The 15,612-nt window shown below is 27.0% G+C and overlaps 1 protein-coding gene across 3 annotated transcripts in view; it reads left to right on the forward strand.

Moving 5' to 3' along the window:
• LOC135926530 (uncharacterized) overlaps positions 1-13,345 on the forward strand; it is a 36,154-nt gene extending 22,809 nt beyond the window's left edge. The window contains exons 11-19 of one of the 3 annotated variants that reach the window (XM_065462439.1): positions 22-260; positions 3,912-4,028; positions 4,283-4,394; positions 4,776-4,948; positions 5,258-5,530; positions 6,026-6,192; positions 6,325-6,448; positions 6,734-6,895; positions 12,312-13,343. In XM_065462439.1, coding sequence (XP_065318511.1) covers positions 22-260; positions 3,912-4,028; positions 4,283-4,394; positions 4,776-4,948; positions 5,258-5,530; positions 6,026-6,192; positions 6,325-6,448; positions 6,734-6,895; positions 12,312-12,625 — 1,681 coding nt within the window. In that variant the 3' untranslated portion in view covers positions 12,626-13,343. Of the gene's footprint in view, positions 1-21; positions 261-3,911; positions 4,029-4,282; positions 4,395-4,775; positions 4,949-5,257; positions 5,531-6,025; positions 6,193-6,324; positions 6,449-6,733; positions 6,896-12,311 lie in introns of all 3 variants that reach the window. The other 2 variants (XM_065462438.1, XM_065462437.1) reach the window with 2 other exon arrangements.
• Positions 13,346-15,612: the final 2,267 nt, after the last annotated feature.

Below are 15,612 nucleotides of genomic sequence, written 5' to 3' on the forward strand. Positions count from 1 at the left end.
ACTTTACTTTTATAAATCTAGAGCGGATATCCTTTGCCTGCAAGAGGTAGAAACAGAGCAGTTCTCAGATTTTCTTCTTCCGGAATTGGAATTTCTCGGTTACGATGGAATTTTTGCCCCAAAATCTCGCGCCAAAACTATGCGGCATGAAGAGCGTAAGTTCGTGGACGGGTGCGCCATTTTCTACAAGCGATCGCGCTTCAGACTGCTCAAGAGTCACGTGGTTGAGTTCAATCAGGTGGCCATTGCTAAGGCTGAAGGTAGGAAAGAAATATAGAGTGAATAAAAGATGAAGAAGAAAAATAAGGAATAAATAAAATGGAAAGATAGGTTGAGCTTAGTGTTGCGTAATCGGCTAATTTTAGCCGATTATAAAACGGCTTAGCCGAGATTTTAGGTGAATAAATCGGCTAAGCCTAAAAATTGGCTAAAATAAATTAGTCAAAAATTCTGCATCGATGCCTAGCATTAATTATTATTTATTTATTTTATTCATATTTAATGTAAATATTTTATTATTATCAACAAATAAACATATGATTTAATATTTTTTATTTATATAGTTTTATTTTGAAATGAAAATAAATTTATTTATTTTATGTTTTTTTAATAAAAAAAAAATAATATGCGGCTATTGTAAAAATGTAATATTCTTTTTAATATAATTTATTAGTGATTTTCACAATCTTCTTTGTAAATACATCTTTAATTGAGGAATTATATTGTAAATTTTATTAGATAAAAAAACAATCTTTTAGGTGAAATTTTTTATAATATTTTTTTAACAATTTTGTAAAATTATCTATTTTTTTATTAAATGAGGTGTTTTTTTTAAAATAATTTTATAATCTTTTTAAGGATAATATTTTAATGTGACAATATTTTATAATCTTTTTAAGGATAATATTTTAATGTGACAATTGTCATAATCGTTATTTTTAAAGTTTTTTGATTTTTTTTGACGAAAATAGATTAAAATAAGTATTGATAACATGTTTAAATAAAATTTAGTGAAGATGTACCATAGAAAAGTGACAATTATCATAATCGTTATTTTCAAAGTTTTTTGAATTTTTTTGACGAAAATATGTTAAAATAAGTATTGATAACATGTTTAAATAAAATTTAGTGAAGAAGTACCATAGATAAGTGACAATTGTCATAATCGTAGTTTTTAAAGTTTTTTGAATTTTTTTGACGTAAATAGGCTAAAATAAGTATTGATAACATGTTTAAATAAAATTTAGTGAAGAAGTACCATAGATAAGTGACAATTGTCATAATCGTAGTTTTTAAAGTTTTTTGAATTTTTTTGACGTAAATAGGCTAAAATAAGTATTGATAACATGTTTAAATAAAATTTAGTGAAGATGTACCCTAGAAAAGTGACAATTGTCATAATCGTAGTTTTTAAATTTTTGAATTTTTTTGACGAAAATATGTTAAAATAAGTATTGATAACATGTAAATAAAAATTTAGTGAAGATGTAAAGTGACAATTGTCATAATCGTTATTTTTAAAGTTTTTTGAATTTTTTTTGACGAAAATCGATTAAAATAAGTATTGATAACATGTTTAAGTGAAGATGTACCATAGAAAAGTGACAATTGTTATAATCGTTATTTTTAAAGTTTTTTGAATTTTTTTGACGAAAATATGTTTAAATAAGTATTGATAACATGTTTAAATAAAATTTAGTGAAGATGTACAATAGATTGACAATTGTCATCATCGTAGTTTTTAAAGTTTTTTGAAATTCTTTGGCGTAAATAGGCTAAAATAAGTATTGATAACATATTTAACATAAAAAAAATCCAGGACGGGCCGGCCCTGAATATATAAAGTACGGACTATAAATCCTAGCCAGGCCTAATTTTTTTTTGAAAAAAGGAGCCTGGACGAAATTTTTATATTTTAAAATTAGGGCCATGCAAATAACACCTCTACTGCTATCTCATAAATTAATTATTTACAAAAACCACATTTAAAAATTCATAAACAACACTAATATGAATAAAAATTATCTTTACATCAAATTTTATGAAAAAATAAAAAAAATGTCGAGTTAATAATTGATTATTTATTAATCAAATTATCTTTAGCTTAAAAAAAATAAATATTTGTATTTTAAATTCTTAACCAAAATTAATTATAGCACTAATTTTAACCTATTTGCTTCAAAAAACTTAAAAATAACGATTATGACAATTGTCGCTTATCTAGAGTACATCTTCACTAAATTTTTAATTAAACATGTTATCAATACTTATTTTATTTTCGTCACTAAAAATAACGATTATGACAATTGTCACTTTTCTACGGCACATCTTCACTATTTTGTTTAAACATGTTATCAATACTTATTTTAGCCTATTTACGTCAAAAAAATTCCAAAAACTTTAAAAACTACGATTATGACAATTATCACTTATCTATGGTACATCTTCATTAAATTTTATTTAAACATGTTATCAATACTTAATTTAACATATTTTCGTCAAAATACTTCAAAAACTACGATTATGACAATTGTCACTTTTCTACGGTACATCTTCACTAAATTTTATTTAAACATGTTATCAAAAAAAATCCAAAAACTTTAAAAACTATGATTATGACAATTATCACTTCTATGGTGCATCTTCATTAAATTTTATTTAAACATGTTATCAATACTTAATTTAACATATTTTCGTCAAAAAATTTAAAAAACTTCAAAAACTACGATTATGACAATTGTCACTTTTCTACGGTACATCTTCACTAAATTTTATTTAAACATGTTATCAATACTTATTTTAACATATTTTCGTCAAAAAACTTTATAAATAACGATTATGACAATTTTCACTTATCGACGGTACATCTTCACTAAATTTTATTTAAACATGTTATCAATACTTATTTTAGCCTATTTACGTCAAATTCAAGAAACTTAAAAATCTACGATTATGACAATTGTCACTTATCTATGATACATCTTCACTAAATTTTTATTTAAACATGTTATCAATACTTATTTTAGCCTATTTACGTCAAAAAAACTTTAAAAACTAAGATTATGACAATTGTCACTTATCTATGGTACATCTTCACTAAATTTTATTTAAACATGTTATTAATACTTATTTTAACATATTGTCGTCAAAAAAATTCAATAAACCTTAAAAATAACGATTATGACAATTGTCACTTTTCATTGGTACATCTTCACTAAATTTATATTTACACATGTTATTAATACTTATTTTAACATATTTTCTTCAAAAAAATTCAAAGAACTTATAAAATAACGATTATGACAATTGTCACATTAAAATATTATCCTTAAAAAGATCATATAACAAAAAATTTTCATAAAATCCACCTCATATAATAAAAAATAGATAATTTTAAAAAAATGATAAAAAAATTATAAAAGATTTCACTTAAATGATTGTTTATTTATCTAATAAAATTTACAATATAATTCCTCAATAAAAGATTTATTTACAAAGAAGATTGTGAAAATCACTAATAAATTATATCAAAAAGAATATTACATATTTACAATAGCTGCATATTATTTTTTTTATTAAAAAAACATCAAATAAATAAATTTGTTTTCATTTCAAAATATAACAATATAAATAAAAAATATTAAATCATATCATGTTTATTTGTAGATAATATTAAATAAACCAAATAAATTATTTTACTAAAATAAATAAATAATAATTATTGCTAAATATCGATGCAGAATTTTTGACTAATTTATTTTTGCCGATTTTTAGGCTTAGCCTTATTAGGCTTAGGCGTAGTTTTTAGCCGATTACGCAACACTAAGTTAAGCTAAAGAATGTGGTGAATGAATAAAATATCGTATATTTTAATGTTAATTATGCTTCTTGAAAAATTGTTATCATGGTAGGTAGTCAGAACATGCTGAACCGTGTTATGACTAAAGATAATATAGGACTCACCGCTCTCTTTGAAACTGTCCCGGAGGAAAGTGAAAAGCCAAGAAGAAACAAAAGCAAAAAAAATAGTAATTGATAACCATTTATATAAATAATAAACGTATTATTTATTGCTTCTCTATTTTCCCATTATAAGTTAAAATTAGAAATTGAGGAATAAATAGTATTTTGGGATATAATAGGAGATAATTAGGGTTTATATTGATCTTTTTCATTTTTAACAAGGTTTATTTTTCTCTAACAAATAGGAAATTTTAAATCTCCTCATAATAGATTATACAAATTATTTACAAAAAACTATTAATCATTTTTATTTTCCTAGATGAACCCAAGGCTGAAGAGAAAGAAACAAATGCTAAAACAGAAGAGGTAGATGATTCCTCTTTACACATTTCCGATTCAAAAACACTGGGTCTTCACAATATTACTGCCACGTATTAAAACTAAGATTATATAATAATTATCTATTAATATTTTTCATCCCTTTTTTTATCACTTATATCTGATTGTTGACATTTAACTCCAATCATTTTAATCTATCCAATAATTCATTCTAAAATAATCAAATAGGAGCATTATAAAAAATTTGTCATCCATTCTGTATGATTCATTTCCAATCAATGATTTTGTATCCCCTTATTATGCACCTTAACGACATTATTAAAAAATGATATTTATATGAACTATCTCAACTTAGTAAATGTAACTAAAACTTCAACAAATTGTTAATTTGTTTAAACATAAAGTATCTTTTATAAATCACAACTAAATAGTAATTTTATTTTTTTAAAATAAATATGCCTTGGAGATTTTAGGAGGAACAGGAGCAAAAGACGAAAGGTCAAGAGGAAAAACTTTCTGGTTGTTAGCACTGCCCACATACACTGGGATCCTGAATACAGTGACGTGAAAATAATTCAGGCTATGATGATAGTCCACGAACTCAAGGCCTTCATGCGCCAATGCTATGATCAATACGTGCTGGGCGGTAAATTGCTTATAATAAATCTTTGAAAAAGTCATTTTAAAAAAAGAGGAAGCAAATATAAAATAAACATATTTGGTAACTCAATAAAATGACATTAATATTATTAATTAATACCAGGTAATATGCTTTTTGAAGGCTTTTATACTTTTTCTGGCAAATGAAAGATAATTTTTAAAAGCTAGAAAGAAAACTTTAAAAAAATAATACCTTTTTGAGAACTGCCACTAAGATTAGATATTTTCTTATCTTAGATTTCTTGTGATTAATAAGAAGTTTGAATATTGGAAAATCAACTTTAATCTATTTTAGGTAGCACCGGCAAAGATCTCTCCCGGAGTCTGTCTCTCAAAGAACCAGCCCATCATTCCTCGCTCATCACCAGCTCCAAAAATAATAGCAAGGCAATTATGATGGTAAAAAAGAAGAGAACATGCTCAGAAAATAATCATAATTCACCTACTCCCCCTTATCAAAAGCCTTGTGGGAGCAAAGGAGATAAGCACGTCTCTCAACTAACAACGGCTTTATCGGACACTGCTGCTGATATCGAGGTAGACCAAGAAAGTCGGGAGAATGATGAAGGTAAAAATAAATATCAAAAGATATTTTCAAATTTTTTTATGGGTTTTTTTTAAATTATGCCGTTGAAAATTAATAAGGCATAAATATTTATTTGAAATGATGTCTCTTTACAACATATCGATCGTAAAAAGGATAATTTAGAAACACACTTGATATATTTCACTTCACAAAAATAATCTATTTTTTTAATAAACTATTACTCCCAATTTTTTAATCATATAAGTTTTGAATGAATTTTATTTTAAAACTCGAACAGTTCAAAACAACGAAAATTCTTTTATTGAACGGAAAAATATTTTGGAAATTTAGCATATTATATTGGCTGATTAGATATATTCGATTCTGATTTGTCTAATGCCTAATGTTGAAAAATAATCCAATGGCCCTTTTTGTGTCAAGACTTACCCCCCCCCCCCCCTCCTAGTTATTATTCTTTAGTTATTATAATATTTGTTTTTTCGATATTTAAATAAATTTGTAAAAAACAACCAAAAGAAGGAAGAAGAAACACTACGATATTTGATCATTATAGGCGTTTCTACGAACGTCGTGTGCGGAAGAGAAAACAACGAAGGAGTAATTTACTATCTTCATCCCCTTCCCTACTTTCCAGAACCCACCAAGAGACGACTCGGTTTAATAACAAGTTCTCTAAAGATTGGGTAATACTTCCTTTTAATTCTTATTTAGGACTAAAATCTGTTTTCACTTCTATCAAAAATTGATGACTTAAGCGCGTTATTTTTTAATAACATTTTCTTTTTTATTTAAAAAATTAAATGGCAAAATAAAAGCCTTTAGTGGATCTACTCCCTCTAGTGCTTTGCGGGGATCTCAATTCCCTTCCTGATTCTGGCGTTTTGGAATTTTTACTAACTGGCCGTCTGGATGCTGACCACCGAGAATTCAAAGATCTAGGTTAATTTTAATTAAATTCTAAGGACATATAATTATTTTAAAGTTTATGAGTGTTTTTTAAACTTAATAAAGGCACCAATTAAATTTGAAAAGACTAATATGAAGGCAGACGCATTAATGAAATATAAGAGGATATTAATCAGATATGAAAAGACAAACCGTGGCTAACTAACAATTTTAATTATTATTGATTTAAAAATATAATTAAATTTTAAAAATACATACTATATTTAGGTTGTAAAATAAAAAATATTTAAACCCATCGTTGCCACCCATTTATTTTAGGTTACCGGGCATGCCTAGCCAAACTCACTAACGCTGAGGACGAAAATTCGAACGTGAATAACAATTCTACTCTAGAGGCAGATGCATCTATCGACATAAAAACAGATGATACCAATAATTTCGAAAGGGGTGGCTCTCGATTCAAAGGAGATGATAAGACAGGTAGGTATCTAAGTTTTTACGAGAAGTATTTTAAAATATCCTTTTATAAGTCCAACTTTTTGGTTAAATTTTTAGCTATTATCAGAGTTGTTAATGCTCCTTTTTAAAAGTAGCTAGCTCCCGCTCCCTACCTGCTCAAAAGAAGCTAGCTCCCACTACTAAATTTTAAAAAGCAGCTAGCTCCCGCTCCAAGTACTGGGTGCCACTCCATAGCCGCTCCTTTGATTTCCATTTTTTTAGAAAGTACATGAAACAATATCATAATTTTTTTTATCAAAAAGTTTTATTTATATTAAATGATATATCAAAAATTTATAATCCTTTATTAGCTTTTAAAAGTAATAAATTTTATAAATTTGAATCTAACAAACATCCACTCCTCTCCCCTAAAACCTGTTTAGTAATACTAAGCGCGCTCAACAGGCGCACTAGATGGAAGCGTGGTATTGTATTTTATAAAAATATTTTTAATTCAGGAAATTTATCAAAAATAGTAATTTTGATATCATTATTTAAAAAATCTTCAATATATTATCTTCCTGATGATCAATTTCATGGAATCCAAAAAAATCTTTTAAATTATTGCAGGGTTCCCGTGAATTAGTAGCTATTTTTGCATCAGTAATTTGTTTTCCTAAAAAATTAATTAATTTGTATTTTAGTTCCATGTTTTGTGCATTTTTTATCCATTCCTAATTTGAATGCAACGGATAATATCCGCAATGATATTTTCATCATTATAAACATTTGAAAATCTGCAATATTATTTAAATAGATAATTTATTTTTTTCGATTTCTTCTTCTATATGTTTGGATCCATAATATTAAAAACTATTTTTTATCATATATCTACTAAGACTTGCAAGATTTTCTAGGAAATTTTCAATATAAAAAGAAAGACTTGATGTTTAATATTATAACTGTTTAGATGAAAACCAATATAATAATATTGCCTAAATTTAAATAAAATTAAATTTGAAAGAGCTGTGAAGCGGCGCTCCTCCACTCCAGCCATAAAAGGAGCTAGCACCTTTTCCTGCTCCTGATTTTTAAAAGGAGGGACGCTCCAGGTGTTTTTTAAAAAGTTTAGAGGCGCTACAGGAGCGCCTCTCCTTAACAACTCTGGCTATTATTAACTTTTTTTATATATTCAAGATTTATGCTTATTAAATAATTTGATACTAAAATAAAATCTTACATTTATGTAAATCATATGAATAGAATTGCTGATAATATTATTCCAATGCCAAAGATTTATTAAGAATTTTATAATGGGTATCACGGTCGATTAATATAGACTTATATATTTCCCTTATTGAAAAAACCCTTTCTTATAAAAGAATAAAACATGCGCGCTCTATAAAGATAAGGAAGATTTACTACCTAAAAAACCCTAACAGATTTTTCATAAATTATAATGTAATTTAATTATTTTAACGAATTATTAGTTAAAAACATCATTTTTATAAAATTTCGTATAGTGCGCACAAATTGAACATTGCAACGCAGCGTTTCAAAACGTAACCATGTTTAAATTGATGCGTTAAGTTTTATTATTTCAATGTGAAACATTTAAATTTAAAACATTAAACAAAAAATCACTACAAGACCTTTCTTATCTAGCAGGGTGAATAATTTTAATACAATGGAATCAAAAATTCTTAGAGACAAATTTAAATTGGACACTATTCTAATAGCACATTGAACTATTTAAAAGCTTTTAAGGAATGAGCCTCAAACTTAAAATAATATTAATTAAATTCTCTTACAACATGTTACAATTGAAATTTTCATAGAATTTAAGACATATAATTGAATTATTTTATTGTGTAAAAACTATATCTAAATAAGATTTATCTGTTGCTTCTATAAATACATTTTCAATATCAGCCATAGTAATTAAATGATATAATTAAATTAATTGAATATTAAGAAAAATTTAATTGATATAATCCTTAATTTTTATTAAATGTTAATTTGGACACTATTTTAGGTGTATCCCATTGAGCTATTAAGCTTGAGGAATGAACCTCAAACTTAAAATAATATTAATTTTATTCTCTTACAACATGATGAAATTTTCATAGAATTTAAGACATAGACATATAATTTAATTATTTTATAGTCTAAAAACTATACCAAAATAAGATTTATCTGTTGCTTCTATAAATACATTTTCAATATCAGCCATATTAATTAAATGATATAATTTAATTTATATATTTTTTGTATTTATGTTCATGAATTCCTCCTGATGAGCCTGAAGGTTTTCCTATTTTCTCCTTATTCAGCTGATCCTTGAAGTTTCTCAATCTAAGAGGACTGGTATAAAAACCAGGGAATTCCAAAGCTAAGCTAATTATATTATTATATTAATATGCTTATATATTTTTACCTGGAACCAATAACTGATAAATGTTCCATAACTATGAAACTTTTTTTATGGTCGGGATGTTCTTGATTCCAAATTATTTCATCAGGTTCCAGCATTTCTGCAAACCTTTGGGTAATTTCATCGTTCCATGTCCTGAAAATATTATTATGTCATTTTATAATAATTATTCTTACAATTTAGAAGATGTAATATTATCCATTTTATCACTTTAAAATTTAAAAATTTAAAAAAACACAAGCAAGTTTGCCTTTTAAAAAATAATTTAAAACGGAAAACGGAAATGTGCTCAATTTGAACGAATTCATTGTTTGCGTTTTGATACTGAATGGTTATAGTACCATATATGGTACAGCTGAAAACCCATTAAGATTTTGATGGATATTATCAGTCCTTTATAAGGTCATTAGTGGAAAATCATTTTTTTTATATATAGGAAATTGGAGCCACTATTTATGGGTTTACTTTGTTTGATCAGCAGGGGCGGACTGGCGACGCTACGGCCTCGTGGGCATTTTTATAGAGGCCTCGTACCCCCATTTTGCTCGCTTTCGCCCGGTCTTTGACCGGGTTCTCTTAAATGGCTTTTTCGCTTTACATGATTTTTATTACTTCTTATTTTTGAAAATAAGTTCAAATGTACATTTTTAGTAAAAAAAAAAGAATATTATTATACGATAATAATATATTTTATTTTTAAAAAAGCGCATCTAAAATCATATTCATTACCATTATAAAATAATATTCATTGCACATATATATTTTATATTATTTACAACGATATTGCACTATAAAATCAAATCATACATCACATGTTAAATATAAAAAAATACATACTCAATATCAAATAAATTAATTAAACATATAAAGTTATTGCAGTTGTAGAAAATTGCTGCACTTATAAAATCAGGCACCGATCATATTGTAAATAGATATTAATAAGATTCAAATAAAAGAATTAAGAAAATATTAATTTTTACGTTAATAAATCTCTCATTAACTTTGAACCTTTGCGTAAATATACAAGAATATCTTTTCTCTGCGCTAATAGTTCTCGTTTAACTGACATCATTAAAAACGCTTCTAATTTTTCTTGATCAATATTAGCTCTCAGCTTATTTTTATAATTTTTAATTTACTAAATGTTTTCTTGCAACTAACCTGCATAAATGACAAAGTTAAAATGTATTCATATGCCGTGTCACTTTTATGCATATTGTATCTTAAGAATTTCATACACGCATATTAAACACTTGTTATATTTATTATCACTGAGTTATTATCATATTGTAATATTCCATCTTCTTCATTTGACTCCTCACTTGTACATACGCTGCTACCAAATCTTTGAATACACTGGAAAATGAACATAATTCGTTACGTAATTTAACACTCAATATATATGCCAATTGTGCCAGTTTTTCCAAGGCCTTTTCAGAACCTTTACTATTTATTTCATCAAATTGTCTTGGATGCAAATACTGCACATTCAAAATAAGCTCTCAATTCGCAGAAAGCCGTTCCGACAAACTGTTTATAATTTGATCAATTTAGGACGAAATACTTCGAACCTATAAAGGTCAATCAATTCTTGAGGACGTTCATCTTGGCATTTATCACTATATATTCTCTTCGCTCGTCCTATTCAATTTTTTGGCTGAGCATTCTGTAACCTGATACTCTCCGGGAGCTTTAAATATAAAAGTGTTTCATTTAAATTAGAAGCCATTTTATTGCTTTATTTTGAATCGATGTAATAATCGAGGATACCGAAGACTTAGCATCTTCTATCATTTTCCATGCTGACAATTTTTTAGTTTGAAGATATGATAGTGGCCCCATTATTTCAAAAATTTCCAAATATATTATAGCTGTAGAGTCTTAAATTTTTATAAATTATCAAGTTTTTGTCTCAAATGATTTATTATCTATTAGAAATTGAAGTGCATTTATCGTTATTGGGAGCAAGCTCTCTTTACCATATATCGATCTAAGGGTTTTTTCACGTGCCCACCATCTTTACCTATTTTTTGCAGCCTTCTCAACTATTTTGACCAGTTGAATTCTTCTGTTTCACTCAAGCATCCATCCTTTTATCTGATTCACCGACCTGGATTTTATTTGATTTCAATGAATTAAGAACGAGAAATGTTGGCTATATTATTTCTACAATAAATCAATGTATAAAAATATAATATAATACTTAGCTTTCACTCTACTCAAAGTGAAGCGTTTTCACTTCATTTGAAAAAAAAACAAAAGAACGTGTTAATGATGTATAGCGTCAAGTGACGTTATTGATATTTTATGCATTAAAATATAGTAAACAACATGACAATTCTCAAGGAATGTGTTATTCAAATCATAGAGATATCATTAAAAATAAATAAATGATATGAGAAAATAATGTGAACATAATAATATTTATTTTTTTCTAATCGGCCTCTTTTATGATATTTTTCTCTGATCGGCCTCAAAAATCGACATTTTCTCGCGGCCTCGTGGTCAAAATGCCCACCTGGTCTTATGGCCAGTCCGCCCCTGTTGATCAGGAAGATAGGGTGCTATATTAATTAAGTGGCATATTTAATAACCATGTAGTTATTACATATTTCGTTTCAAGGTCAAACTTAAATTTGACTCTGAATATTGTACTTTTCAATTATTAGAACATTACCACCATATTATTTTCTTTTGCTAGCCCCCCAATAATTTTTCCAGTTTTTTTATCTTATTTTCCTTTTGCGAGATTGCCTGATCATATATATATAGTTCTCGACTCTGCGTTAGCAATCGGCATAGCTCCAACCTTTTAAGATTTTTACACTGATTTTCTGGTAAAAGGTGTTATAAGTTTGATTTTTTTTATGAAGTTCTGGGCCAGTTCTTAAAATAATTTACTCAAATTAAGGGATCTTTCAGATCAAAATTTGGTTCAACTGACTTGTAAGACCTATTAATTGGCCTGAACAAGGCTTTTTGACTAAACTAATACATACCATTGATTTTACTCATCTAATATAGATAAAGTGTTGGATGATGATATCAATTACGTTGCAAACGCAGCGGTCGGCAAAAGTTGTCAATATTCTCACTCTTTCAAGCTGGCCAGTGCTTACACCCCGTCCATTATGCCTTACACCAATTTTACCTACGATTTTTGCGGCGTGCTCGATTACGTGCTCCACTCTCGCAATTTTTTAACTCCGCTGGCTGTCTTGGGACCTCTAGACCAGGGCTGGATCAACAGGAATAAAATCGTTGGAGCCCCTCACCCTTTTATACCTTCTGACCACTTTCCCATAGTTGTTAAATATGATTTCAAGCCTCTTGGATAATATAGATTTTGAATATTACATTATATTGTTTTTATGAATTATTTCCCTTTGTATATTTTTTTGATTTTATATGTTGATTTATTCACAAATTTTATTTTATAAACTTCCAGATGTTTCTTTTATAAAATCGGAAATTCGATTGGTTACTCCTATTTTCCAATGTTAAATTACATTGTTTGAAATTGATATCCTCCTATAACAATAATTTTTTGGGTCGTTTCTCTCTTTAAATTTTATATGCACATAATTATTCCGCTTTGGGACATTTTAGAAGACTTTTGGCTCATTCTCTCCTAGAATAATATTGCATTTTACAAGTTTTAAAATAAAAATTAGTGCCAAATTTTGCTTGCTATTTGATTTTAATTGTGCAAGAAATTATATTTTCTAAGTTAATTAAGTCATTTAAGATATTCTATCAGTTATTAATATATCTCTGCATAAACACCTGGATCAACTTTTACACAATCGGTGAGGATTTGATAAAAACCATACTAATTTAATTTTAATCTTGAATATAAGGATCGAAATATTTTTTTACTTTGTTTCTTTTAAAGGCTAAAACTTTCTATTGTAGTATATAGATATTTCTTCCTTTTTTTAAATATTGTTTTTTATTTCGTATTTTAAATATTATTATATATTTATTTCATTAGTTATCATTATAGTTGTAAAAAACAAAGTATATTTCGATTATGACCATATATAAATGAAGAAAGGAAAATAAAAAGTCTCAATGTGTTATTTTTTTAACTTTGAGCCCAAATCATTTATTTAGTTTATTAAATTTGAGAAATATATTCCAGCATGCATGTAACACTACCCTGTGAATTTCCTAATATTTTGCAATTACCGAAATTCGCATGATATTCTACACATATTGGAATGCATTTCAGGCAAAATGATATTCAAATTTAAAAAAGATGCTCATTAAATATTTTTAAGTTGATAAAGTAACACAATTTTATTTTTTAAAAAATTAATTTATTTAAAATTTACGAAATCGAGTTTGGACGCATAATGTATAAATGCGAGAATCATTTTTTTTAAAAAAATTTTTTGACCTTGATGCACCCAATGAAGCCAACATATATATAAGATTGATAAGACGACATATTTAATACTAAATAGGAGTGCTCTTGATCACCACTACTAGATTACAAGGGCTAATGGGAAAAAGGTATATATCTTTCAAGTTATAAGATTTGTTATTTTTTTAAATCATTTTATTTTACGAAACTGTCTAATTTTCATTAAATATATATTTTATAAACACGGATGATCTTATAATGTTTTTTTATAATAGATTGTAAAAAGAGACCTCACCTTATTTATATAAAAAGTTGAGTTTATGATAGGTACTTCAAATTTGTATTTTGCTTATTTTCCATTTGGATAAACAGTGCCTAGTTTATTTATAATATATATGAAAGATCGTGATTTTCAGAAAGCATCTGGCCTAGTCTACAAGAGCTTTATTTGCCTATCCGATGGTTCTCGCTTCAAATCCCCAAGGATCATGTTTTTTCTTACGCTAACTAGGTGATTCCGACCTTAGAGGGATTATATGTAGTAAATTGAACTCTACCACATGATTCCGTTAATATATATTAAATTAGTGAATCATATTTTAATAAATTTTGGGCGGTATTTAATTTAAATTAGGTTGATATTTAGAAAATTGCTATATATTAACTTGTCAATATATATCATTAACAAAAAATAAGAGATATGTAAATCTTCATTAAAATAACATCTAAGAAAAATAAATTAAGTGAACAATTTAAAGACAAATAAGAATAAAAAAATATGGGAGGCTTTCAATTTTTTTTATAAATAGTGAATTAGATTTGCCCCTATTTTTTGTGTTTTCTATTTTTAAAATTCCCAATACGATTATTAACGCTTATATATAAACGAAATTAAACCAACCAAATTGATGTTAATACATCAGAGTATTCACGGTTTTTTTATGTTAGGTAAGTCAGCCCCGTGCGACACTTTTGGCCATAATAAACAAAATTTACCTATTTGATTAATTTTCTCAATGAGAACTAAAAACATATACACTTTATTAATCATTATAAATGAGTAACGCACATTAAAAAATTAATTTAATCATAAATTAAAATATTGCAATTTTATTTATCCTCCTTTCCTTTTTATTTTCAAAAGAGGATACTATATCAGTATAAGCTAACGATGAGGTGAAATCATTTTTTATTGAAATTAAAGAGAGATTAACAAGTCAGTCTTGTATTATACAGGATCCTGAGTAAGTTTTATGCCCAAGGTAATTGGAATGGTTAAAATAATCCTTAATACAATGGATATATTTGGTAAGATGGAGTTTTTATGGGATGCTTACTTAATATATTCACTAAAATTTTTAATACAATTAGTAGATCTTGCGAATTAATATCCCTTTCTAACGTATCCTGATCTGTTAATAAATTGTGAAAACATTTTTCCTTTAGCTCGCTTTCAGGCTCATTTATTAATTCTGGTATATTGAATAAGAATTCAAAATGATCTTTAAAGAGCTTTAATTGCTGAAAACGTTCCTCTAATGAATATCTCGCTTGATCTAATGATACATTGAAAAATTCAATTTCATATTTTTTTTTGAGGACCATGTGTGAGCGTGTCATCTTCGTAAGAAAATTATTTTTGAACCTTCCGTCTACGAATTGATGTTATTGAAGGAAAACACTCCTTCTCTATATTTATTTCCAATTAGTGTGCAAGCTCTTTCGCTGAGTTAAGGGAATTCTGAAAGCCGTTTTCCTTAAAGCAATCTAAAATATCTTGCGTACTTTCTAAAAGTGTAATGACTCTTTCCTATTAAATAATGTCAATTTACATGACCTTATTTACTTAATTAATGTATCTAACCAGATGACAAGGGTTACCAAAAATGGAAATTAATGAAATGGCTTCTGTCCAGAATTTAGGGTCATTAGTCTTTCGGATACATCTATTAGCGC

Source organism: Gordionus sp. m RMFG-2023, chromosome 3, assembly GCF_954871325.1.
Source record: "Gordionus sp. m RMFG-2023 chromosome 3, tfGorSpeb1-WG-v2, whole genome shotgun sequence".
Taxonomy (NCBI): Eukaryota; Metazoa; Nematomorpha; class Gordioida; order Chordodea; family Parachordodidae; genus Gordionus; species Gordionus sp. m RMFG-2023.